General features: G+C 41.8%; 3 protein-coding genes across 5 annotated transcripts in view; all 3 read left to right on the top strand.

The window, feature by feature from the left end:
- Nucleotides 1–566: 566 nt before the first annotated feature.
- Nucleotides 567–9,139, top strand: spdl1 (spindle apparatus coiled-coil protein 1). Of its 3 annotated transcripts, none has more exons than XM_018694394.2 (15): nt 637–703; nt 1,175–1,261; nt 2,362–2,523; nt 2,787–2,963; nt 3,378–3,572; nt 3,830–3,979; nt 4,388–4,486; nt 4,618–4,728; nt 4,832–4,972; nt 5,374–5,480; nt 5,945–6,065; nt 7,287–7,353; nt 7,525–7,713; nt 7,862–7,937; nt 8,479–9,139. In XM_018694394.2, the coding sequence occupies exons 3-15, from the start codon at nt 2,362–2,364 to the stop codon at nt 8,624–8,626; spliced, it is 1,743 nt and encodes a 580-aa protein (XP_018549910.1). In that variant the 5' UTR covers nt 637–703; nt 1,175–1,261; the 3' UTR covers nt 8,627–9,139. The 3 variants fall into 3 exon arrangements, with proteins under 3 accessions (XP_018549909.1, XP_018549910.1, XP_018549911.1); XM_018694395.2 differs by having other exon boundaries at nt 1,175–1,288; XM_018694393.2 differs by lacking the exon at nt 1,175–1,261 and having other exon boundaries at nt 567–703.
- A 370-nt stretch (nt 9,140–9,509) lies between these two features.
- sil1 (SIL1 nucleotide exchange factor) lies at nt 9,510–13,995 on the top strand. The gene is given in 13 exon segments (XM_051072140.1): nt 9,510–9,804; nt 9,977–10,089; nt 10,315–10,444; nt 10,553–10,658; nt 10,798–10,879; nt 11,052–11,138; nt 11,747–11,842; nt 11,944–12,065; nt 12,476–12,572; nt 12,681–12,767; nt 12,769–12,846; nt 13,000–13,164; nt 13,314–13,995. Coding segments are annotated over 12 exon segments (1,356 nt in total). The 5' UTR covers nt 9,510–9,804; nt 9,977–9,981; the 3' UTR covers nt 13,512–13,995.
- Nucleotides 13,996–14,458: 463 nt separating this feature from the next.
- Nucleotides 14,459–27,978, top strand: part of uvssa (UV-stimulated scaffold protein A) — a 34,791-nt gene continuing 21,271 nt past the window's right edge. The window contains 11 exon segments of the mRNA XM_018694392.2: nt 14,459–14,643; nt 15,025–15,152; nt 15,694–15,709; nt 15,711–15,824; nt 15,826–15,849; nt 16,116–16,292; nt 17,309–17,429; nt 18,163–18,410; nt 18,586–18,760; nt 19,192–19,301; nt 19,411–19,539. Of these exon segments, the coding sequence (XP_018549908.1) occupies nt 15,043–15,152; nt 15,694–15,709; nt 15,711–15,824; nt 15,826–15,849; nt 16,116–16,292; nt 17,309–17,429; nt 18,163–18,410; nt 18,586–18,760; nt 19,192–19,301; nt 19,411–19,539 (1,224 nt within the window). The 5' untranslated portion in view covers nt 14,459–14,643; nt 15,025–15,042.

The following is a 27,978-nucleotide window of genomic DNA, read 5'->3' as shown; positions in this document are numbered from 1 at the left end:
CCTTTATGTTTGGTGAAATACTTTGCTCTCATGGCATATAACACCTCCATCAGGTAAGCTAGTTGTCCACTTCTTTAAATTTACTGTAATTAAAGTTTGATCATGACGAGACCTGAAGCTTCACTGAGGCAGAAAAACCTGTGCATAAAATCATAACAGGCCCATTCAGCTGTAAGCACACACACACACACACACACACACACACTCACACACACACAGTTCTATATTTGGCCACCTGATCTAGTTTTACATTTCAGATGTCTGCAGAGACACCAGTCATCATTTTCTTTTCTAATCATTATTTTTTATTTTTTACAGATATCCCCAATACTTTTGTGGATATTTATAATAGTTTCTTGTCGTAGTTGTAATTATAAATGTATCTGAAACAGCATTTTTACAATTCAGAATGACAGTCAGGCATATCTGGAAAGGCATTTTACTGGTTCGGATGTATTTTGGATGTTAAGTATTCCATCATGAATATCTTGAATGGCTTTTTATTCTGGATATCTGAAATCAGAGCTTTTCCAACGTTAACACCATCCAACACGGCCGCTCGTGGCACTTCGCTGGGCGCTGGCCCAGCAGCTCCAGTCAGGTACAACTCTCGTTCAGACAGTCTCTTGTCGCGATAATTCACGGGAACTACATTCGAACTGTGGCGGTTTGTGTATTTGACAGAAGATTTTTCGTCGACGAGGTAAACATGTTCTTTTGTGTTGTTGTTGTCGTCCTGTGTCCATTTTGTAACGCTATTGCCTGTCAACACCTACTGTTTGTGTTTACTTACACGGTTGCCTTAAGGAAAATTGAAGACTCAACGGCCGTTGTGTGATAAAAACCAGTTAGGAAAATAGCTCAAACGCCATTCTTGTCGACGGCGCTAAGCTAACACGACCTATCTGTTGACGCATTCCACACTCAATATCTATGAGGCCGACAGCAGTGGTTCTGTCAGCTGTTTGGATTTCATTGTTGGTATCATGTTTCAACTGGCTTTAGGTTGAACAGACATTTCCAAAGTTGCGGACACCATTTCTCCTACTACAGTGAATTATTCATTGATACATGAAGTCTGATGCTGATTTCGATGTGTGTGGGGTTTGTCGTGTTTTGTATTGTATATTGCCGATATTGTTTTTTTTCTTTTTTTTTTTCATAACCGTAACAGAAAACGTAAACACAATGCTGCTGGCAGGGAGCGTCCGCCTGCAGTGTCCCGCCCCTTAATGAGCCTGCTGACAGGATAACGGATCAGGTTCGGACACTTAAGGAAGTGGGACAGGTTAGGGGATTATGGTCTGTAAAAACCACCACAGGCACGGGACCACACTGAAATGCCACAAAGCTCATACTGAGGCCACTATTTCCTTTTCAGTGACTGAATAGTTCAGGAACACTGTGGATAAAGAAAGAAAATGTATTTTTCCTCTCAGTAATTTACACTTCATACCCCATAATGACAAAGCCAACACAGGAAAAATGAAATATCACATTGACATAAGTATTCAGACCCTTTGCTATGACAACTGAAATTTAGCTCTGGTTCCTCCCATTTCTCTGTATCATCTTTAACATGTTTCTACACCTTGATTAGTGTCCACATGTGGTAAATTACATTTATTGACGCTGACAATGCAAATCAGAGCAAAGACAGAGGCACAGATCTGGATCTACAAAAAATTCTGCCACATTGAAGGTTTCCAGGAGCACAAGGGCCTCCATAATTCTTACATGGAGGAGGTTTAAAACAACAAGGACTCTTCCTAGAGTTGGTCAACCAGCCAAACTGAGCAATAAGGGGGGCAGCCTTGAGAGGTGACCAAGGAAGCGATGGTCGGTCAGACTGAACTCCAGCCATCACTGCAACACTTCACTGATGTGAGCTTTATGACAGAGTGTCCAAACAAAGCCTCTCCTCAGTGAAAGATATGAAAGCACCTAAAGCACTCTCAGACTGTGAGAACTAAGATTTTTATCTGAATGGCATGAAACCAAGACTGAAGTGTTTTGCCTCAGTTCTAAATGTCATGTCTGGGGTAAACCAGGCTGGAACAACAACAGCAGGTTTAGGAACATCAGCCCCCACCCGACATCCCCGGTGTCACTAAACTACACACTTTCACTGTTTCATCCGTGGCTAACACGCAAACACCAAAAACAACCAGGAGAGCAAGAGAGCCAAAAAGTGTACATCTGAAGGACCTGGAGTCACATGTCACCAATGAGCAGTACAAAGCTGTAGTATCTGGGGCACAGTGTTTAAAGTTTAGTGAGGCATGTGCTCAGTTGCAGTCAGCGCAGTGTTTGAAGCATAAAGCAGGTTTTACAAACACAACCTTTCCCTCCTCTGTCTAGATGGCAGCAGAGGAGGAGATGGAGCTCCTCAGGAGCCAGCTGAGGGAGAGGGAGGAGCAGGTCCATCAGGCTGCTCAGGCTGGCTTAGATCTCCTCAACCAGCAGATGGAACTGCAGAACAGACTGGATGAACAGAGAGTAGAGATGACCAACGCTCTTGAGGTATGTCACTACACTTTAGAGGGTCAGGTAACCTACATCGCAGGAACACCACACATTTTCTCTCTCTCTCTCTCCCTCTCCCTCTCTCTCCATGCAGTTAGTTTCAGTTTTATGTTCCCAGATTTTAAGATAAATTCTGCCACCATCCACAGCAAACTTGAACAAAGTATTTCAAATGAAACCCATTCACAGTGAGGTCTGTAGATCAACCAGGCGCTGGTTTAAACTTCTCCATCTGTCCTTGTGTGATGTGTGTATCATAGGCCCTCGAACAAGACAAGTACTCCCTACAGAAGGAAGTGGAGTTGAAGACTCGGATGCTGGAGTCACTGCAGTCAGACTACGATTGTGTGAAGAACCAGCAGAAACAGCAGCTTCAGGAACAACAAGAACATCTGGAGAGGAACCACAGCATGGCACTCAATGAGCTCAACAACAAGGTACCCTATGGCAGGGTTTTCCACAGGTGCATACAATGTCCAGATGGGTGAAAGAAGTAGTCAGCTTGTTTTTTTTTTTGTTTTGTTTTGTTTTTTTAGTTTGTTATGATAGATATTTCCTGTCTGACAGAATGACTTGACCTCTGTAGAGAAGAACAGCAGCTGAGAGAGTTGTTTATATCCATCTGAATGTTTGCATTACAGTATTCAAATGAAATGGACAGTCAAAGAATTTAATTATCAAGTAAACATCTTCCATCTGAAAGTATAGATTTTTTGTGTCCTCTTCTAAAGGAAAGAATTTCTAAGAAATTCAGAGATGAAAACATTTTGACATTAAAGAAGTTACAACAATATCAGGTCAGTAAATTAAAGTAATGGTTGATGTGTCTCCCTGTAATTTTTTTTCCTCAGATGCTGAGGTTGCAGTCTGCTCTGGAAGAATCTCAGTTGACAGAGAAACAGCTGAAACACAAACTTGAGGTCCAGACTGAGACTCTGAATAACAAAATGGAGGAGCTGCAGGCTCTAAATGAACACACCCAGAGCTCAGTGACATCTGAGATGATGGAGGTGCAGATGAAGATCATGGAGCTGGAGACTATTAAGGTGAGGGAAGGCAGATGCAGCTGCTAAAATTGATCACATCTGGAGTGTAACTGTTCATCTGTCCTTTGTACAGTTACTGTTTTCTCACTGAGAACTTGATCTGAACTATGGGGTCTAATCTTAGACCTTGTGTGCTGCTCTTGCTGCTTCGTCACAAAGTGCCAACTTGTTTTTCAGCTAATTCCAAATGGTATACTTGCTTTTCTCCCTCAGGTGGAGTTGCATTAGTAAATAAGGTGATTTTCTGTCTGTACCAGGTGGAGTTGGAGCAGACTCTGCAAGAATCTCAGTACAGAGAGCAGCAGCTGGAGCTGACCAATAGCAGCCTACAGCGTCACCTGGAGCGAATCACAGAGGAGAAAGAGGAGCGAGAGAAAGAGGCTGTTTCCTGGTTTAATGCATTAGAGGTAAATAGCACTGCTAAACTACAACTGTTACCAGCGGAGACAAAAACATCCAAATGCTATGGTTATTCAACTTGTGTGTGTGTGTGTGTGTGTGTGCGTGCAATAATGTTCTTTGTTTGGTCATCAAGATTTATCAATTAAATTACCTTTCCATTATAATACATTTCCATTTTCCATTTTAAGTTCTTCTGTTGGTCCATATTTTTTTTTTGTTTTATTTTTTAAGCTGTATTTACATAAAACAGTAAAGTCAGGATTCAAGCAAAGAGAGAAACCAAGGTGTTTGAATTATTTGTTAGCCACCCTGTGCTGTGCAGGATCACATGGACATCACTGTGTGTGTCTGTATTGTGTTTTTGTGCATGCTAATACTGCTTGTCTTCATTGTCTCTCTTTCTTAACACACAGAAATCCCGCGAGGTGAATCGGGACCTCCAGATCCAGTTGGACCAGGTTCTACAACAGGCCCAGGATCCCAACAGCAGAGGGAACTCTCTGTTTGCTGAGGTAAAAACCAAGTTATGCCACTGAGAACACCATTTTATGTTTGGCATAGAGGCTAAATGGGAGTCAGAATGAAATACAAAAACTAGATTCTGCAAAAATGAGTGTGCATGTGTTTACTGTTTGTGTTTCAGTTGGAGGATAAGCGTGCTGAGATGGAGAGACAGCTGATCAGTATGAAGGTCCAGTATCAGTCCCTGCAGAAACAGTACACCTTCAGCAAACAGCAGCTGCAGCGCATGAAGGTACTGTGTGTCACAGAGAGGGACAGTGGATAAATACATGGGACAGAAACATGCACTGAGTTTCTTAGTTGAATGACAATGTGGATGTGCATGTGTTGTGCAGGTTCAGATAGCTACTCTGATGCAGCTCCAGGGTTCCAGGGCTGACCCTGCTCAGCTGGAGAGACTCCAGTCCATGCTCTCAGAGAAGAACGGAGAGATCCAAAATCTCATGACTAAACTGCAGAGACTGGAGAAGGTGGAGGTGAGTGCTTATTAACCTACAATTCATATATATCATCAGTAAAGAAAAGAAGAATGAAGTCAAAATTAAATCATATACTGTACAGAAATAGTCACAGGGAATTAACTTAAGGAGATAGATTCAAGATTGAAGAAGTGTCGAGTGATGAAATTACAGTTCTGTCAAGACCATTTACAAAGAAGAAATAAGAGGAATGAGAGAGAAACATCACATATCAGAGATAAAAAAAAAAGTAGAGACCCTAACCCTAACTAATATAAAGGGTAGTGGCTGATGTGAAATATTGCACATAATCATTGGCTTAAAAATGTGTCTAGTTTGTCTTTTGGCTCACCATGGAGAGGTTGTCTGAAAAAAACTGATCTGACAGTGTGCGTGTGTGTGTGTGTGTGTGTGTGTAGATGATACTGAAGTCTCAGCCAGCTAATCCAGCTCCAGCAGAGAGCAGTGATGGCCAAGATGAAACCTACTACACTGACCTGCTCAAAATGAAGCTCAACAACACTGTGTGAGTCTGACTCATCATGCCTCATCTGAGGTAGTATTACACCTCAGTAAAGCAAACAGTCTGGTTTTATCACTTCTATGTTTTACATCACATTTAAAGCTACCAAGATCATTGGAAGCTTTTAAAATCTCTTTAGTGTGGTAATATGAGTATTTTATATCAACTGACACAAAGTAGATGACTTCAACTGGCCAGATAAGACGGTATACAGAGGTGATGTGAAACTGCCTTGACACAAAACTAAAGAGTGAATAAAGGAATAAAAGTGTGTATAGTGCCAGTTGTTTTCCCATCATACACACTAATCAGGAGACAAATTCAAGTCACTCAGTCTATCAGGCAGATGGCTGTATATCCTCCCACATCCTGGCTCAGCAACTGTTAATTGTGTGAAGACTTGTCCTTGTCTTTATCTATATGCATGGACTTCTTGGTTCAGTGAAATTCTGTGTGTGTGTCCTCAGTAAGGACGCAGAACGTCTTGGAGATGAGCTTTCCCTGCAGAGGATGAAGTCTTTGTCAGAGAGCCAGAGAGCTCTGGAGCTGGAGAGGAAACTCTTCACATCTGAGCGTCTGCTCAAACAGGTAAAAGGCTGCTCGGACTGTTAGGACTTCCTCCATAAATACTCTATCTCTAGGTCAAGTAGAAGTGCAGCTGGAAGCAGCACTTACAGCAACACCTCAACAGGACCAAACAAAGTCAAACTTCTTGCATTTCCAAGTAGTAAAGTGCAAAGAGCACATACAGTATGTACAAAGCTGGAGAGGGCAGTGACACAGCAGCACACCTTTGAGCAGTCTAGTTTGGGAAGTGAAAATGTTTACCAGTCTGTTCTTTTTTAATAAATATATTTATTCATTCACTCAGTTTTAAAAAACCCATAATAATGATACTACTACTACTGCTACTACTACTACTACTAATAATAATAATAATAATGATAGTAATAATAATGATAAATGAATAATTAAGTTCTCTTCTTTTTCTCACAAAGGTTAAGTCAGTGGTTTAATTTGTCCTGTAGTTTCTTAAACTATGTAGACTCAGATCTTTTAGATGAATAAATTATACATATTTTCTCCAAGTTAAGGAACATCATGAGGTCCTTGACTCGTAGAGATGAAGTGGTGACTTCCACTACCAACAGGGATACAAAAGCAATACCGTCCTTTGTTTTCCTCCTGATTATTTGATGAGCAGGTTTTATTCTGAAGATGGCCTTTTCTGCACATGTTGTCAGCTCCATGTTTAAAGCCTCTGTAAGGTGTTTGAAAATAGTCCAGTGGCCTTGTATTTGAAGACAAGACCAGAACATGTGTGTCATGTTTGCTGGTGATGTGACATTTACTACAGGTATCTGTGACACTGGAATATACGCAAGGCCAAAAGTGAAGTAGCTGAACAGGATTTGGCTTCAAATTCACTCCCACTTAATGTTGGTTCCTGGATCCAGAGGGTTTTAGCAGTCTGTTCTGTCTGCTGGATACAAGTTAGATACACAGTGATCCATGATGTAATGTTAGTAAACACATCAACTAAAAAGTTGTGAAATATTACACATCCATATTTACCATCCATATGTTAACTGTTTTATTAATAAACACTACAAACAATAAGATACTGCTGTCCATATACAAAGATGACTGAGTTACAGTAACATCTCCTCCTCCTATAACCATTTCTCTTGGCTGAAGGCTTGACTGCCAGTCTTAGACATTGAACTTTGACACTTTCCTCAAAGGGAATGCTGCAGTTTACTGTGATATTTGTAGTACTGTACTGTGTATTTCTGTTCCCTGCTGCAGGCTCAGAGTGACAAGATCAAACTACAGCTGCGAGTAGAGGAGCTACAACACAAATATGAGCCCAGAGGTGAGGAGAGTAATACTTATCCCACATTTGCACATTGGGTGTGTGTGTCTGGTGTTTTAGCTCTGCAGAAAGGGACAGAGATCTTGATGCATGTAATGACATGGATGCAGGTACATTTTCAATGTTAAAGTAGGAGTGTAATGTTGCTACCTCATGCATTTTTATCTGTAGAAGCAAAAAAGAATCTGATTCAGAAGAGAAAGAAAGAGAAACTTCCTGTGGACATCGTACCCTCCTCTGAGGAAACCACATGTGACAGGAGTGAGCAGGTTGTCACTGTGGAGATGGATGTCACACAGAAGACTGCAGAGCCAGAGGCTGACATCTGTCCTACAGCTCAGGCACTCAGCTCTAAACAAGGTGTGTGCATTGGAGTTTTGACACAGGGTCAAAACTTAATATATACATTTATGTTATAACATACACACAGCAACAAGGGCAAAGTGAAAGTGTTAAGTGCTGTGATATGATGGAACCATCAATGGTTCGTATGGTTCATATGTTACAGGTTCAGAGCCGACTGAACCACGGGCTGCAAAGTGTGTGAAGATCAATGATGAACCTGTAGTGATTCCCAACCCCAGGTCAGTATGTGTACTGTCAACACTGCTGAAGATTCCAAATATATCACAACTGTGTCAACAAATGAAAAATTAAACAGTGGTGTGAAATCAGATAAATGGATAGTTGCACAGGTAGACAGAGCCAGTCCCTTCAACTAATTTTGGACATAAATACACAAAAGTGCATCATTGAATTTCTTTAGTTTCAAACTGTAGCTGTAAATCTTTCTGGATGTTACTATATTAGGCACAAGTAAAACTGGCTGGGTTCTTGGTGAAAACTCAGAGAAAGGAGAAATGAATGGAACACAGGTCGCCAGCCATACTTAACTAGGAGATGATGCAGTTACATGGTCAGCCTCTTAAACCTCTGGACCAACAGGATGCCTGATCAACCAGCAGCTTGACAAGAAATGAAAAATGCAAGACTGAGATGTGACTGATAATAAGAGATGTGATTAAAACTAAATTGTCAACAGAGTCGAACTACTGTAGAATGAGGTGTTAAAATGAGGAAATAATATTGAGTAATATTGGATTGTGTTTTTGTGTTCCTCTGAAGCTCTCCTGGGACTGACTGCAAGGAGACAGACATGGAGGAGAACCAGCGGCAGAACAAAAGGGAGGAGAGAACAAAGAAACAGAAAACAGTGGAGATGATCCACGTCAGCTCTAACAGCAGCATGGAGAACCAATGTGCTCAACAATAGGCCTCATCTGTGTATGCTGCCACACATGGATGTGTACTGCACGTATGCAGCTGTAACTTCTGAGTCTTTATTTCCATTCAGATATTGAGATTTTACCATTTACCATTTATGCAGTTGCTCTATGCTGTTGCAGAATTAAATCGTGCAACAAAAACTATTCTGTGTCCACTTTCTAAAAACATGAATATGAATCTGTTCTCTGTTACTGTGCAACAGATTCATCTGACATTTGAAATTACTACAAATTATTTTGCATATTGTTGGCTCCAAATGCATGAGACACCATATGAAACACCATCTGAGCCCTGACCCTGAGGTTTAGAAACTGCTCCTGTTCATATAATACCAGATTATATAACTGTTCTGTGACTTCTGTTACTGTGTATTTAAAAAAAAAAGAAAAAGAAAAAAAAGGCAAGTTTGCTATGGTGTTTTCCCTGATGGTGAGACATTCAGGATGTGTTTTTCAGTATTTCAGATGTCTGAAACGTCAATAAAATTTTATACAATTTACACTACAGTATACAGCATATTTGTTTTTATCTTACGCATTTGGGTTTGTGTGTTGTCCTCTTGGTTCAGGTGTTTCAGGCTCTTGCATCACCTGGAGGTTCCTGGATATCTGCTGTGATCCATATCGACTCTTTATTTAGCCCGTGCTGTGAGTGCAGAGTGTGGTGTGTAGTACAGAGTATGAAGTCCTCAGGGGAGAGGTTGTGGTGTTAATGGTAGACCACATAAATAAAACTGACCGGGTATATCACGTTATATTATTGCTGTTGACCTGTGGTTATTCCGTACCAGCAGATGGCGGTAATTAATGCGGAGCGCTGTTGTTTAACGCCCACCCACTGGAACACGCCAAACTCAAAGTTGTTTGACGTGGACCAATGAGAGCAGAGCGGACAGTGACTGAATGTTTCTGGTGCACGCGAGGGACGTCAGTGTGTTTGTGTGAATCCGCGGTTGACCGACGTCTCGCCGTGTGATTCCGCTCAAACAGGTGAGTGTGTACGAACCGTACGTTGTGTGTTTGTAACCTCACAGCCTCACCCAGCTTGTCGTGAAGTGGTCTGAAGCGGACTGTAACGTTGCGGTTCCGAGTGTCTTCAGCTGTGTCTCCGCTGGCAGCAGCAGGTCGTCTGACAGCTGCTCACTCAACACTCACATTTACACAGGTGCGTCACACCAAACACAGAGACGCAACAAGGAAACATTAAAACATCAGATTTGTGTATGAGGTTTGGTCTGCTGAGTCACCAGCCGGCAGGTGGCAGGTCCAGGTCGTGTCGGTCTGTAGGACGTGAGGACAGCAGTAGTGATGTATCAGTGTCTCCCTGTGTGTTTCAGTCACCATGAGGCTGATATCCTGCAGTGCTACAGGAGCTTCACTCAGCAGCTTAACCCTGGCTTTTCTCTTGTTGCTGCCCTGCCATCACGTTGCCAGTATTCTTGGCCAGAAGGTAAGCTACACTGGATTGGAGCAACGTAACAGGATGAGGTTTACTGCACAGAAGTCTTCAAACGCTGAGAGGTCTCGTAGTGATTTATGACCATTACTGGGGAAATAAAACAGACCCATGTCTCAAAAACTAATATGCAAGCACACAAATTAGGCAAATTACAGCAAGTTATTGTTTAGTGCACCACAGGTATATGGATTTGTGTGTGTGTGTGTGTTCATTCAGTCTGACTCTGCCCTGACTGTGGTGGAGGATGCAGAAGGAGGAGAAGGAGCAGGTGCTGATGAAGAAGAGGAGGTGATGGTGGATTTAAAGGTGGTCAAACCTACTGCACAGTGGCAAACACTCAAACCAGGTGATGTACTGGAGGCTGGAGGGGGCAGATTAAAAATGAATCTGTGTTAGACTTACCTGTGTGTGTGTGTGTGTGTGTGTGTGTGTGTGTGTGTGTGTGTGTTTACAGAGGAGGCAGTGCCGGCAGGTTCCCATGTGAGGCTGAATCTGCAGACAGGTCAGAGAGAGGTCAGACTGGGAGAAGAGCAGCTCAAATACTGGACACAGGAGCACAGGTGTGGGTTCAGGATAACCTCTTCTTATCCTGTACCTTGTAGAAGCAGCAGTGACACTGATCACAGCCTGGAGTCTGAGTGTGTGCCTCTATGGGAATATGAATGCATATTATGTCAATAGAGAGTCTGTCTTTCTCAGGGAGAGAGAAGCAACGCAGCCCACCTTCAGTCCTGATGAACTGAAGCAGGCCATGAAGAAGATAAAGGAGGACCTGAACCCAGTGAGTAAAGAGACAGACCAACAGTTATCAATGATGTTAAACTTTTTATTCATCTACTCATATTCTTATTCAAGCTCTGACCAAACATACAAACAGGTCTGCACAGTTTTTCGTGGCTAATACAACATGTCACACTTAAACTACACCTGTCCTCTCCACTGTGTGCTTGCAGGACTCTGTGGCCTCTAAGTATCGCCCCCTAGAGGAGTTAAAGAGAGACATGGCTCAGCTGGACCTGCTAATAGAGACGGATGTTCAGGTACATCACTGCTTTGCTATGAGTCAGTCAGGATGGAATGTTTTTGTTGGTATGATTTGTGTCCTCTACCTGCTGAGCAGCAAACAGCAGACAGACTCAGTCAGAGAGCAGCTGGTGAACACAGTGGAGCCTTTAGCAGCTAAAAGAGCCAGATGTTTCCCTCAGGAGGAGGAGGAGACAAACACAGAGCTAAAAGGAGAATAAAGATTGAACATTCATCATGTAGAAAGGAACACAATGCTAAACGAATGCTAATGTTGCTCTGTGTCTGTTGGATGTGTAAAAAGGCAAACATGAGAAATGGTTATGTATATGTCAGTGTTGTATTTACAGGCTGTTGCACTGTGAAAAGGAATCAATGAACTCAGGCTTGGACAAACCAATGAAGAGACTGTAGCGCAGAAAAATACAAGAAACAATGATGGTGTTTAAATGTCCTGCTCCATACCCATAATTCTTTAATATCCAAACTTAAAGGATCCTCACCAAAATGTTTGTTTTCACTGTGGATCAACTGTAGGACATGATGTTATCATCACAGTACCCGACCTGTAGTCTCTGCTCAGGTGTTGGTTAAGCTGAATGGAGTGTGTTGTGGTGTTGTCTAGATAATGAGGCGTCTGCTTGACCAATTCAACAGCAGCAACTCGACTACAGAGCAGAGACTGAACATCCTGCACGAGCTGGAGTATCTGGTGCACCAGGTAACGCATCACACACCCAGCCATACACATGGAAACCTATACATCAGCTCTGAAGATGTCAGCTTATAGTTTTTACGTTTGTAACTGTGTGTGTGTGTTAGGTGGATAATGCTCAGACTCTGTGCTCGATGGGGGGTCTCCAGTTGATCCTAGGGGGTCTGAACAGCTCTGACGTCAGATTACAGGAAAGCTCTGCCTTTGTCCTGGGGTCTGCTTTGTCCAGGTACAAACACGTCAAACGCACAATCCGAACATGGTCAGTACATTCAGCCACTACCTGACTGAAGAGCTCAACATCATACAAATAAACAGCAGCTCCCCTCTACAGCTGTACAATATCAAACAACATCAAAAATCAGGGTTTAATTTCTAAAGATCCTGTAACTGAGCAGTGTTCACTGGCCAAAGATTCTCCACAGTGGGAGCTGTTCTATACATGTCAGCCTTTACCAACTGTAGGCAAGGAAAGTCATTTAGACCTGTAAATGTAGACGTGTAGTGTTTGACACTGACGGGCCTGGTCCTAGGTGCTACACATCAATGACTGTGTGAATCTGAACTGGTGTATTCATGTGTCCACAGCTCACTGTACATCTGTACCAGCTCTCTAACGGCTGTGTTTGTGTCCTGCAGTAACCCAGAGGTTCAGGTGAAAGCTGTGGAGAGTGGAGCTCTGCAGATGCTGTTAACTGCACTGGTCACTGCACAGCCACTCCAAGTCAAAAAGAAGGTGCTTACACCTGCTCACATCATGATTAAATGTCCACAGGGTGTACGTGTGATGCTGTAATGTAATGTAATGTAATGTGCTGTGTGTGTGGGACTGTCCTTCTGTCAGGTCCTGTTTGCAGTGGCCTCGCTCTTACGTCACTTCCCCTACGCACAGCGTAACTTCCTGTCACATGGGGGACTCCAGGTCCTATCAGGAGTTGTTCAGGGCAGATGGAGGCGGAGTCCTGCGAACACGCGTTGTCACCATGTTATATGACATGATCAGCGAGAAGGTACAACAGTCAGCCAGTAACTGAAGTGACTCCAGGTTTATTTTTCTGGCTGTAGTAATGAAGTATGGTTTTCACGTTGTGGTTCAGACTTCATGAGAATACCCAGTCTGATTTGTTAGGTGATGCTGATGTTGGTCTTGTCTGTTATGCCAGGAGCTGATCTCTCAGACTGGTCTGGACCCGGTCCTGGATGCCTCCCATGAGGAGCGTGTGCGTCAGTACTCCAAGGTGTCCCTGGAGGGGGGGCTGCTGGAGAATGGCTGGTGCAGTCTGGTCCCACAGCTGCTGGAGTCCACTGAACATGACTACAGAGAGAAGGTGGGCTGAATTGGATTCATTGTAGATGGAAAGCAAATAATAACAAATGATAAACAAACAAATGCTTTAAGAAACCCAGGCTGTCTTCACAGATGAACGTAGTCTGTGAAATAAACTTGGCCTAAGCGTTTGTGTCATTGTCCCTTCAGGCTCTGCGGGCTTTGTTAGCGATGGCTCCGACGTGCTTGAATCAGTACCGCTCAGACAGCGCTCTGCTGGGCTCTCTGCTCTCTCTCCGAGACCAGTACCAGGAAATGGTCCAGTCAGAAATGATTCTAGGGGAGGAGAACAGCTACTTTGCAGAGATTGTAGATCTTATAGATGCTCTACAAGTGAAAATGAAATGACCAGACGATTGTGCAGAGTGACGTTTTATATGAACCGACAGTGAAGAGTGTGCTGACTGATGGTCTGCATGACCAACCACAGAAAACAAACTCCTCAGGACAAGAGTCAGCTGCATGCAATACAAGGATGAGGGACAGTCCTTTGAGGACACAGATGTTGGGCTGACCCTGTAGATGATGGATCCAGAGGTTAGTCAGAATGTATCTGACAACACAGGAAAGGTATGCACATGTACTTCTGTGTAAGGACGGCTCCATCCCATTAAGTGTCCTTGTAGGCCATGTCAAGCAGTGAGCAAGCACAATACCACAGCCCTGGAAGAGGCTCAACTTAATGGAATGCAACCATCATTAATGTCATTAATTCCAACTTTGCTTTTCCTGCTTTGACATGTCAGAATATCTGCTGTGAAAAATGATGGCTCTATTGTAAAGCATTTTTTACTTTGTTTTGATAATTTAAAAATAAATTGAAAGTAAAATATTTAGTGTGGTGGTTTTTGTGGAACAAATCTCCCATGAGTTCAGGAAGCCCCTTTAAATGAAATCAGACATTATTCAGGGTTAAAAGTTAGAATCTTACTCATGTTGAGACAGGGCCATCTGAGAAACATCTATATCTAGTGTGTAGGTTTACTTTTTGATTATATTTAATCACTTACATAATAATGTACCAACAACACGACTTATTCAGACTATGTGTTCAAATCTTGATACTGTGACTGTATGTTAGATGTTTTTATTAGCTACAGGGTTATTAGTGTATTATTATCACTAGTTTCAGACTTCCAAATGGTCAGTGTTGCAGTTATGTCACAGCAAATATCTGTCATCCTTAAATGTCACCGTAAGAGTATAGATCTGAATGTCTTACAGCACTTTACCGTGAACACAGTGCAGGGAGTGTGTCTTTAATAATACTTTATTTTGAAAAGTTACACCGGAAGAACAAGTAGCAAACGGAAATAAATGTCTGTTCGAGGAAGCTACATAATAAACTACAAAGGGATGCTAATATGTAAACAGGACAAAGCAGCTGCTGTCAGTTTATCGACATTTGTCATGAACGGACAACGACTCACACGGTTCACTTGGAGCTAACAGTTGTAATATATCTGAGACTTACCAGCTGGTGAGTGTTTAGCTACGTTTGTTAGCATTGCAGCAGTCAGCATAGTGTTAGCCTTTAAATGATACAACCAAACCTGGGCAGTAACTAACAGTGTTTCTCTGTGTTCTCTAACAGTGAAGCAATTACCCCAGTAGGCCAATATATAACTAGCTAACGCTGCATGCATTTTCACGGGTACAATAAATAACGGAAAAAAAATAGCACCAAATATGGCATGTTACTAAGTCATTACCATAAACTACATATACTGAGTGTAGTCTTTCTCTTTCTTCAGTCATGGTTTCTGACTACTTCGTCGTCATATTTTTATCTCTTGTCCAGTTCAGTGGTTTTGTTTGATATCCTCACTTCAGCTAAACTCCAGTATGTCCGTGCTCACAGGTGTGTTAATGAACAGTGATGGAGTTGTCTCAGAGGGAGCGGCTGTCAGAGCTGGTGGAGCAGCTGACCACATCAGGACAGCCACAGCTCAACCAGGACAAGATGAAGGAAATCAAGAAGATCTGCAGGTATGTCTCATGTCTACACAGACGGGTTAGTTGGCCACAGACAACTGTGTGAGACCAAGTCAACCAAGTGACTTCAGCTCTGCTGAAAAGCACTGGTACTAATTGCAAAGTAATGGTGAGTTGTATCATTCACAGTGAAAGTGTGCAGTCTTTCCACACACAGCACAGTTTAATAACAGTGATATTTTAACACTCATACATTTAAGATTTGATAAGAGCTTCACATAGAAAATCAGTGTAACAATGCACCATATCTTGTGCATCACATGATAATAATATACACTCAGTTCTCAGTTTATTAGGAACATCTAGCTAAGTATTACAGTCTAATACAACAGTCTGGTTGTGATGTTCAAGTGAAACTGTGTTAAGATGGTGTTGATTCAACCAGTGTGATTATTTTCTAGGGTGCTGTGACCATGACCATGCCCAGTCTTTGTTTCAAGGAATACTGGTCTTGTCCTTGTTAAAACTTTCATTTTGTGTGATACAACTCTGTATCAAAAACCAAAGCTCACTATCTGTCCCTCATTCCTCCCAGAGTGTCTAATGACTGCAGTAGACCACCTGTACCACTTAGTGATGAACCAGCTCAACCAAGAACATTGTGAGATACGACTGTCAGCCTTCCAGATAGCCAGTGAGCTCTTCTCCAGGTCACACCACTTCAGGAACGCTGCTGGTAGACAACTTCCAGGTAAATCAACAGAACCTAGTTGTCTGGAGGTATTTAATCCAGACTCTACAGCACCTGACTTTACTGACAGGGCAGTGCCACTATAACTTCTCAGCTCATCATACTCTGTGAGGTCTTATCCAGGTCACTTTGTTTCTACAGTCATTTTGTCCAAGTGAACTGTGGAGATAAAACTCTGTCTGAACACACAGCTGTGTGTGTCTTCTTGTGTTTTCATTTCACACACCACCATCTCCTTGTCCCCCCCCCCCCTACTCTTCCTGCAGGAGTTCTTGGAGCTGACAGTGGAGACTGACTCAGAGCAGCCCCTCCCTCCTCCTAAAGAAGTAGCCAGGAAGCTGAGGTCCCTGGCCATCCAGACTGTCCAGTCATGGCAGGCCTCTTATGGGACTTCGTATAAGAAGTTGGCACTGGGCTACCACTTCCTCAAACAGGTTAAGAAGGTGAGAGAGATGACCCTGAAACTATGAAACACTTTCAGTCTCCGCATGCTGTATTGCTGACTGACTGTTTCTTATGTGATTCTATGACAAACTGGCCAGTAGCTTCATGTTGGCTGAGGTTTATTACCGCACCTTCAAACTGATTAAAAATGTGGATTCTGTTGGACCTGGTGTGAAGTGGGACTAGATGTGCTCTGTCCATCCATATTTACAGACGTCCCATTCTAATGAACGTCATATCTCAGAAATGCCTTGAGGGAATTTCTTCAAATTTGGCACAGACATTCACTTGGACTCAAGGATAAACTAATTAGATTTTGTTGGTCACAGGTCAAAGGTCAGTGTCAATGTGACCATAATTCAAGAATTCACACACTAACCATCTGCAGCTGGACTGGTTGGTGGAGACATAAAGCTGCATGTGAAAAGGCCTCTGTTACAGTTACAGTTAGAGTTACATTACATTACAATTATGTACTGTATGTACATGAAAGGTTCTTTTCAATCAGAAAGTCACATACATAGTACTGTGGCAAAATTTTAGGCACTTGAAGTAAATGAGGATGCTATTTAGTAGTAGTGATAGTTTTATTTCTAAAGTGCAGTAAAGAGTAGAAACCTAGATAAGATCAGTATGCTGTGACCCCCCTTTGCCTTGCCTCAGTTCACCTGCTCATGGTTTCTCAGGTACTTGGAAGGTAGGTTGCTCCAGCATCTTGGAGAAGTTTCCACAGTTGCTGTGTGGATTTAGGCTGCCTCAGTGTCTTCTGTCTCTTAACCCCAGACCCAGGCTCTGTGGAGACCAGACCCTCTGCTGCAGGACTCCTTATTCTTCTTGTATCTGAAGATAGTTCTGTATGACTCTGTCTGTGTGTTTGGACTTGTTGTTCTGCTGCAGAATGATTGTGGATCCAATCAGACGCCTCCTAATGGGACTGGGAGATGGATACCATGTTAATTCAGATGCTCCGTGTTGTAATCCACATGTGAGTGATGTGACGTGTCCATGTTGTCAGGTGGATTTCCAGGATGCTGAGGCCAGGACGGTAGCAGAGAGGAGGAGGGAGGAGGAGAGACAAAGGAGAATGGAGAGGATCTACAAGGAGAGAGTGGAGGCAGCTTCCAGAGACATGGAGGGTAAACACCACATCATTCAACAACACTGCTGCCAGGAGCACTGACAGTCTTGTACAGGAGCAGGAACAGGGCCATGGTTTCATCAGTCATTTCTCCATCATAATGTTACTGCAACAAAAGACGATTGTTGATTTCAGGAAAAAAAAAACATTGCTGGACATCAACTGTTACACAGTGCTCTGAAACCACGGTGGTAGACAGTCACTGACAGCAAACCATATGCTTATGTATGCTTATGTTTTATCTCTTTCCATTGTGGTGGTTGGAAACCTCAGCCTCTGCAGTAGAAATAGTCATTTCAAGGTGTCCAGTGAAAGTACTGGTGTGAATGAGACACAGCTCTTTGACATCTATAATGAGCATGTTTTTAGAAAGGCTGAGGCTGTTTTGGCTCAACCAAATCATCTGTTGTGTTTTCTTAACTGTACTCTTGATATGTCTCAGTCTTTGGGTGCTGTAGAATCTGGATATCCAGGTCTTCCTCTGTTCCCCTTAAAGAAGGTGTTCATGTGTCTGTCATTCTGTCTGAGCTTTACTGTATTGTGTAATTGATGGTCACTACTGATTTCTGATTTTATATAAGTAAAAATGAATGTCACTGGATTAGTTTTACATTTGGTAGGGCAAAATGCTTTGCAAAAAGTTCCACTAAAACCAAAAACTGGTCCTCAATGGCTTTATGTTGTATTGAACTACTGTAGTGTTTATTAACAAAGCCATATGTCTTTGTCAGAGTCGTACCAGGAAATTGAGGCGACGCTGACAGAGATGGAATCCTGTATGAATCTGCTTTTCCCTGAGTTCAGCCTCATAGACATCCAGCCAGTCAACGGCTGTTCTTCAAACTCCCAGCCAACCAACGGATGTCCGTCAGATGATGAACAGCCCTGCTGCAGCAAGGACGTGAGGGATAACAGGAAAGGGGAGGAGAGCAGGGAAGAAAAGAGAACAGGAGAGGTGGGAGAAGAAGACAAAGGAATGGTGAAGGAGGAGGAGGAGGAAGACGGGAGGAACAACAGGGGAGAGAAAAAAGGGAAGGGAAAGAAGGAGAAAATATCTGATGATGAGGAGAGGAGAGATAAGAAGAGGATGGAAGGGAATGAGCAGGAGGAGGTGAAGAGGGGAGGGAAGGTAGAAGATAGGGGAAGAGAGGAAGCAAGAGACTAGGAAAGATCAGGGGGAGGGAAAGGAGGAAGAGGAGGAAGAAGACATGGAAGAGGAGGAGGGAAGTAGTGAAGACAAGGAAGAGGAGCGGTTTGATGGAGACATGTTCATTCGGAACTCAGGGCTCATCTCTCACTCCTACAGTCTGGACCTGAACATCAGTCCTGGTGGGTACAGCCCGTGTATAGTTCACTGAAATACTGGCTTACCAAGTACACCCGCATACTGTAATACTGCTACTACTGTCACACAACAAATCCTACCTTTGTTCAGTTTTTGTTGACAGTGTTTTAGAGGCATTGATGGACAAAACTTTAACATCATGAACTTCATGAAGATGGCTGCTTCTTCTTACTGGGCTGCATTACACTGAGCTAGGTGTAGCTCATAAACTGCCCATTCATGATATACACTCAGTGAGCACTTTATTAGGAACACCACACAACACTGGATTCCTCCAGATGTTGGAAACTTTCATGGAGTTTTTAGAGGATTTCATATTTTGCTCTGGTGTTAAATGATTGGCTGATTAGATACCAGGAATTTCTAAACTTACTTCATCATGTTATTTGCTTTCCCTTTCCTTTTTTACTCTCAGGTCTTCAGGTGAAGGAAACGGAGGATAACGAGGCAGTGGTTTCCACAGTGAGAGACCTCCATAGACTGATAACAACCAAACACCTGCCAGCTGTGCAGGGCTGGGTTCAGGTTAGTACAGACAAACCCTGCAGACCTCAAGTTTCTCTCTGTCTGTCATACATTATCTCTCATTGGCTGTTGACAAAAGCCTCAGGCTCTGTCTACCCTGTATGTTTAGGTCTTCACCAAGGCAGGTGCAGAGGAGCAGCTGGTGAGGAGAGCACTGGATCTGAAGAGATCTTTAGAAGCTGCACTGCAAAAACACGAAGAGCTTCACATTGACTATAAGACCAGGGTGCGAAAAGTGGTGAGTTACATACAATATTACAGTCTAACTCCTGCTTGAGCCAATTCAAGGTAAATGATACAATCTGCTTGGGCATTCACTTCACTAATGGAGGACAAGATTCTTTTGTTAATTGTTGTTTTTCCAGTTCATTTGGGAAAAATGTGTGAACATGTTTACACATTTTGCCATTTTTGGTTTAACTGCAACAGCAAGGCCAGCCTTAGAGACACGAATGTCTGTGACTGACTGATGACATTACACCACTGGTCGTCCAGCTGAGTGTTGAGCTTCCTCATTGGCTTTTCCGACTTCAAAATGAATTAATGTGAATATTAGCCAACCTGGCACCTTTGTTGTTACGTTCACTGACTTTTCAGGCTGAACTTTTTTCAAAGAAACACCCAGTGATTAATCTGCTGACAACATTTCGAACAGACCATAGCTACTTTCTGTAGGAGAGAGTCACTAGTATTACTCCATGAGCACGAGGCTGTGCTTTCAGCAGCTGTGGCCACAGGAATATCAAGCTGCTTGGAGATGGTCTGGTAGCCTTTGAATCGACCACACTCAGCAATTATTTTCTTCCATGTTCAGTGTGGTGCACACAATGATACCGAACACCGAGTGCTTTTCTCCATTTAAATAAGCTGAATGACTGATTGACCAAACTGAAGAAACAAGTCTGCTTGAAATTTCACAATCCACTTATTTCTCATCATTTATTTTAGAAGATCTTTGTAGATTAAGCAAAAATTCAGCTCTCTTCACTGTTTCTTTGTTTTGTTCTATGGCAAACTAAATGCCTGCAGATATACATGACAAACAACATTTTAAATTGCGACATTTTCAGGAAGAACAGAGCATTGTTTCACTGAGGTGTAAATGAAATATGATATAAAAATAATAGGCCAAAGGTGAAGTCATTATCAGTATGGAGCATGACCAGCAGATGGCAGCATTCTACCAGAAATCTGAGGTGCAACAACAAAATTACTTCACACTGATTGTACAGATGTTACACATCCTTGTACTTTGATGGAACAGCTTCAGAGAAGTGGCATGTTGAACTCTTTAGTGGATTAGTGATGTGTGAGCCAGAACACACATTAATTAAAAGTGCTGTTTTAATTTAATTTTCATTTGTAAAAATTAAAAAAAAAAAAAAAAAAAAAAAAGGAATGGAGTCCTATACAAGCAGTTTTCTGTCTGCTCCCTTCAAGAAATCCCGGCAAACATTGTATGCATGTTTGAACAGAAAAAAACATGCAGTGGCATTATAAAATATTTAGCAATTTCTGCATATTCAGTTGTTTTGTTTATTTAATTGTAAATTGATAGACACATTGCAAGGATATTTAGAGCAAACAGGAAGCAGACCACAGTTTGGAGCCACAGCAAATAAATAAATATAAATATAAATAAGAGATTTCAGTTTATCATTCATCAAAAAATGCCTAAAAACATCTTTTCACTTTGTTGTTGTGGGTTATTGAGTGTACATTTAAATCTGCATCACAATAAGTGTACAAAATAGTTAAAGGTCTGACTGTCTGAAGTCAGTGCATATAAAATATCAGTCAGACTTTCAACAAGAAAAAGGGATCAAACGTAAAAACAGTGAAAGGGGATAAAAAGCTGATGCTCACTAAATGAACATTGAACATTGGAAATTCTACATTAGTCTCAGTGGAGTGTAGCTTTCATCTACACCATCTAGTGGGCACTGAAAGAACTGCAGCTTTAGAGGTTTACTACCACTCAGCTGTGGTGCTTGCTCCTTGCGTGGAATCAGTCCATGATATATCTTATAAGCATAGTAATTATTTAAGCAACATTAAGACCTGAATTGATTAAAAGAGAAATAATTATCCCTTGCTCACGTTCTTCACTCTCTACCTTAGGTAAGTACAGTTCATAATGCCAGAAAGTTAAATGACCAGTCCTATTCATTTGCCCCTTTTGTTTATGCACTGTATATCTCAGAGTCATTGAAACACCCCAGTATTATTCTGTGATAGTTTGCATGGCTCTGAAATGTGTTCTCCTTCCTGTTTTCTTCTATAAATGTCTGTTCATTCATGCATTTCCAAGGACTCCCAGTGCCCATGCAAATGCCAGAGATGCGAAGGATCGTAATAGAATCAGAGAGAGGGAGGATGGAAATATTTATAGTAAAAACATTTGGGAGTGGTGAGATAGCAAAGGCACGGCCATCATGCATAATGCATCAGAGACAGAGAGAAGAAATTGGAGCAAGGGGAGGATGTACCCATTCATTCACTTTACTACCACTAATGTGCCCCATGGCTTGACAGCTGATACGTCTATCTGGGCGCCTCTGTATCTAGCTTAGCATCTTCATTCTGCTGTTGTTAGGCTGGCACAAAATGGAGTCACAAACTAACCAGGCTAGAGATGTTTTGAATAAATGTTGTGTCATGAAAGCATTCAGTCAAACTTACTGCTTTTTGAGAGGGGTTAATTGGTGTTGAAATGTCTTAAAGTATTTAAGAGATGGCATGCGGGCTGCGTACTTGCAGTCCTCTAGACATAGAAAAAAGAGACAAAGAAAAAAAAATGAAGAGAAATTGCTGGTAGGCTGCAGTCTCAGGTTTAAAAGGACCAATGAATGCAAACTGCTTTATGAGTTTGAAAAAAAAAAGACATAAAAGTTGTAGCGTGTAAATCCATCTTTAGCTGAACAGAGCAGCAGAGTGACAGTGACAGAGCGCTGGGCGTCTCACTCTGCCTGGTTATCACTGTCAGGGACCAGTCTGCTGCACCAGCAGGCCCAGCACCGCGATAACCACACAACTTACAGCCCCTTTATCATAATTAGCTTTTCCTTTTTAGCCTTAAAAGGCCTTCCATTACTGGGTCCTTCTCTATCGGGCTGCTGACACACCACGCGATTGGTTTCTCTCTCAACATGCCTCTGAATACAGTCTCCCATAACGGGGAGCTGAAGAGAGAGAAGTGTTATGTAGGTAGATAGAGAGGCTCGTTTATTGAATGATAGAATAAGGCAGAGGGAGGGTTAAGTGAAGAAGCATCTACATGAAGTTGGAGGACTATTGCAAATAGAAATGCACAAGGCTGTTTTTTCACATTTGAGCTCTTGGGCTCATAATATTTGAATGTTTTGTCTGAGCCAAAATATGTGATCAGACTGTTGGCAGAGTTTGTTTAAATATTTTCTAACTTTGCTTTCACCCAGTGGAGGATGAGGCCAAAATTTTGAGAGTGGGAGTTTCTTTAAAAGGACACCATTTGACCAACTGGTCTAAGCCATAGTTCTAAGTGATGGCGGTGTCTTAATAAGAGGTGGACAATCAGCTCATATTTGTAAAAGAAATATGAGTTTTTATTTCTCACCAAAAAACTTTGGACAGCACAACTGTTATCTTTAACTTATGTGTGTGGTGATTCTGTCAGATGACGTCGTGGTCATAAAATCAGGATCATAGCAGAGCAGCAGCTTGGAGGTGACTGCTGGTTGATACAGCTTGAACGAACCATTTTTCAGTCACTGTTTCATACTTGCAGAAACAGAAACAGAAAATATTTTTATTAAAATCCAGCATATATGAGCACAGGAGCAAACTGATAAGTGCTGAACCTGCAGACACGAGGCAGAATGCAAATACAACAACATTATGTCACAAATATGTTCATCTGTGTATTGTATCATCTAATGACATTTAGTGAGCTTTTGAACAGGATTTAACTACTAACTACTGATTCATAATTTAAAAGACTTTTAAACATGACTCAGATGTAATAGTATTTAGGACTTAAGACCTGAACCCCCTGCAAAGTAGTCATCATTGTGCATATTCAAAAATACAAGTTACTCCATACAGCCATTACTAATACTAATTCATGTGCTCTAGCTGCTTCTTAACTGAACTGGACATTAGCCTGATCTCTGCAGACAGCTACTAGCTGGCATTAGCTACCTGGCAGGTGGGAACAAACTGAATAAAAACTGTCACACTCTTGGGTAAACAAACAAAGCACAGTTTGTGATCTCTCAGTCTCTTCCTCTCGTAGATGGAACTGCTAAATTCATGATGGAATAGCCAGAGGCAGCTGGTGAGGGTTATTTGGTTGCATGAAGTTGTATGCAGTTTAGAAATACAGATCATGCTCAATCTATTTCTTCATGTACTGAATTCTGAGCTTTTAATCATAGTTCACTCTCTAGTTTTTTCTGAGCTTTCAACCACATTACATGGTTTTCATCAGTAGATGGAATTTGCTCAGTTGTCATAAACAGCTGTTTGGAAAAAGCCAATAAGAGGACTGGGAGTTGTGATTTTTATTTTGTAAAAAACAATGAAATTCAATTTCCGTTATCAGCCAAGCCAGTAATATTTTTGCAGTAATGTGATTTCATATTGTGTACTGTATATATGTAGCATTACAATAAGGGGACGCGTTGCTGTATTTAAACAGGCAGCTGCTGTAGAACCTTTCATACTTTCTGGCAAAGTGAACGTGTTTGAAAGGAGTTTTCAGTAAGAGCTATAACAGGAGAATCCTGAATGCATCTGTTGAGTGCTGCTAACTGAAAACATGGGCTTGTGTTTAGAAATGGATAAGACATGCAGACTTATTTGAACATATCTGTTTTTAAGAGTGTATTCAGTCACTCTGGGCCCCATTCAAACAGGCCCAGGCCTTGTTTACTGCTGATAACCCATCTTATCACAGCACAATGGATGTGGCCGCCTGTTTCTCACTGGAGATAAACAAAGAAAGACTATCCCTCTATTTCTTTCTTCTAACATTCCCTTCTTTTCATTTGTACAGTCATTCTTGGAATGTCTCTCTCTGTCTCAGTTGTTCTCCATATGTTTTTCTCCTCCTCTCTTTACCTTTATTTCTCTGTTTCATTCTCATTATACATTATGTTAGTAGGGAATCTTGGTGTTGTGTTTATTACACCTCAGTAAATTGAGAGGCTATTCTCTAACATTGTAAGACTTAGTGCAGCAGCCATTTTGGGCACCACCTAAGCCAAATTAATGTCTATGTATGCAAGATAAATAATCAAAGTCAGAATGACACTTTCCTTAAGAGTTGTGGGGTGGCTGGAGCCTATCCCAGCTGACATTAGGCGAGAGGCAGGGTACACCAGTCCATCACATGGCCATCATATATAAACAAACAACCATTCACACTCACATTCACAACTACGGGCAATTTAGAGTCACCAGTTAACCTGCATGTCTTTGGAGAACCCACGCAGCCACAGGGAAAACATGCAACCTCCACTCAGAAAAGCCCCTGGTGAACTGAGGTGGTCCCTTTGGCAAGTTTATGCCATAAAAATCTTGTGATTGACATTACCTTAAACACAGGTCCAGCTTCAGAATAAATGGATAATTATAGGGATGCACCTATCTGTATCTGATATCGTGATGGCTAGACGACTGGGTCAGAGCATCTCCAAAGCAAAGTACACCCCTTCATGACAGTGGTATTCTCTGATGGCAACAGCTTCTCTCAGCAGGATAATGCTCCCTGTCACGCTTCAAAAACTTTTCAGGAATGGTTTGAGGAACATGACAAAGATTTAAAAGTGCTGACTTGGCCTCCAGAGTCCCCAGATCTCCACTCAGTGGAGCATCTGATCCTCCTCAGAGCTAAAAGGATCTGCTGCTAATGTCTTGGAGCCTGATACCACAGGACACTGTGGAGTGAATGTCTCAATGGGTCAGAGCTGTTTTGTCAGCACAAGGTTATTTTTTAATGTTGTGGCTGATCATTGTATACAAATAACTCCAGAGAGTTTCATTCAGATTGTAAAGTTTGGGAAAAGAGAGTACTGGTCAGATCAGTGCTCATTATGTGCAGATACACTGAGTGGGGGTGTTGTCATATCATACGTATATCACTGTATACGTATTTGAGTAAATGAATTATGTTCAAGTGTTTTTTAACCTTTCTAACCTCTTAAACCACTGTTAGTGCTACCATGTCTTTGTTGTTAAACTGAATGTCACATGTTGATGTGTGAAAATTGAAAACAGTAGTGTAGCATTGTGTTGCTGACTGACATTCCTGTTATTCTCCACCCCTTTGACCAATCACACACAGCTGATGGGATAATGTACTACACAGATGGTACAGTCCTTGTGCTGATTTTTATTTCATGAGGAAAAAAAATGTACAATGGAGCTTGTGGACATGTCAGAGTGGTGCTTTAGGACATACATTCAACTTAAATATAACAAAATGAGAAAAGAAATCCTATATCTTTGATATCTTTCGTTAGACGACTCACTTTGATGCAAGCTGAACAACCTAAGGTGCATTCACTTTAACCATATTATGGTTATATAATGATTATTAGGGCTAATTGATTTTCAGAACAAACCACTAGTTTCATCATGTGGCTAAAATAATTGGATGAAATAAAAAATACAGTCTGAGAAAAATCTAGTGATATTACTGAATCAGTGTGGACACATTCTGAGTGCGTCTGATAGTGTGAAACGAGAAGATCCAGAAGATCTCTGGACCAGTGTGATATCACTAACCACACCACAGGCCAAACTGGCCTCATGAGCTCTACTAACTCCCAGGGGTCTTTGAAAGGCCCCTGCACCTTTTCAGGACATTCTTGGTGTCCTCACAGAGCTTTCAGGGGCCCCCAGTAAAATAAAGAATAGCACTGTATAATTTCACTATGGCAGTAGGCGAGAATGTATAATAATGACCAGTTTGATCACAGATTGAGACAGACTGGGAGGGGGAAGTGAACTAGACAGTTGAGAATAAGCTCATTGACAGGGCAAGGTTTGGAACGCTCTGGACTGGCTAATAGACCTGCCAGGCTAGGTTAGTGAAATAAAGATGTCACCTTATACATCATATAAGCTGACTGCTCCCCAGAGACAAAGGGTGCGTCTGTGCGTGCGTGTGTGTGGGTGTGTGTGGGTGTGTGGGGGGGTGGGGGTGGAGGAGTATAATGGGGTAAAGCAGTGGAGAAGAGGCTATGGAGAGAGGGGGGAGTGGAAAGCTTTTTTCTCATTACTCTGAGATCCCATGGGATCCTTTCTATGTAGTAATGAATAGGAGTGCAAGGTGGTAATAGAGATGTGGGATGTTGTGGCAAATCAAGCCCTGAATAGGTCAGACTCCAGTGGAAGCTTTAAGCCTAATTAGTTTGTAAATATGTTGAAATCAATCAGAGGCAGCAGACTAACAGCCTCTTCAGCAGAACAAATATAAAAAAATAATATATTGGAACAGGGCAATGATGGAGGGTCACAATGTACTTCAAAGTGTTTATAAGAGCAGGGTGTTTGTGGGCTAGTACCAGCACTGCTCTGTCCTTAGTCTGTACTGAGCTACAACTAGAGGCTGATCCAAAGTCAGCTGTAAAAAATGTTAACAAATCATTCACTTTTCGATAAAGGTGAGATGTTGTTGACTTCCCATCTAAATGCTTAATTCCATGTTATATATCACCTTAAGACAGGTGATTGTTGTAGATGCTGGTGAATTTGCAGAATGGCTTAAATGTGAAAACATCATGTAGTTTAGAATCCTGATTTTTAGCCTTATTCCTGTTTTTGATGATATTTGGGATATGATTTTTACATGGAAGATGAAAAACCTGGTTATTCATGTCCCTGTTAGACCATGTCAACAGTATCAAGGTTTGTGATGGCGTGCCTGCAGCTGTGCTTCTCTCACTACCTCAGACACTATGAGATGGCTCAGAAACCTGGGTAAGGTATCTACATGCCTCAGTATCCTGGTTTCTGTTGGCATACTCCAGGTAGTATATTCATGTTTCTCAAAACCTGGATACAGTCTTATCTGGGTTTCTGAATTCAGGATTAGCTGTTTACATGCAGAAAACATAACCAGGATAATCCCAAAATGATTATGAGATTATGAGTCTGACTAGACGTTGGATGCCAGCCTTTGTTACTTGACACCTCTCAGTATTAGATGCTATAGACAGGATTTTGGCTGATATCAAAAGGAAAAGGAATTCCATGCTCCAGTTTCTTTACCCAGTCCTAATAAACTTGAGATTTGGCTTCCTCTTCAGTAAGAACCACAGAGTTGACAGGTTTCTGGCACATGCTTCCTAACTTTTAAAGTTAGTCATCTACTACTGCCCACTCAGTTTTGGATTCAGTGCTGTAAGCACTGCTCTACCAACACTGCCCCACTCTGGAACATTTTATGGGGCCTGCAGGACCCTTCCTCTTTAAATGGCACAATATCAGGTTTTAGGTGCACAAAAAAACTTAGGTAAGTACTCATTTGTTACACTCTAACCTCTATTATATGTGTGTGTGTGTGTGTGTGTGTGTGTGTGTAACTGATGTGTAATATTCTCAGGAAGGCGGCTGTGTGTTTATGAATGCATTTGTGTATCATGTTTTCATTAAGCTAGTTGTTTCTCGCTTCTGTGTGTGTGTTCAGGTT

This window comes from Lates calcarifer, linkage group LG8, assembly GCF_001640805.2.
Source record: "Lates calcarifer isolate ASB-BC8 linkage group LG8, TLL_Latcal_v3, whole genome shotgun sequence".
NCBI lineage: Eukaryota > Metazoa > Chordata > Actinopteri > Centropomidae > Lates > Lates calcarifer.
Note: the sequence above shows the minus strand (reverse complement) of the source record. Positions and strands in the feature narration are given on the sequence as shown.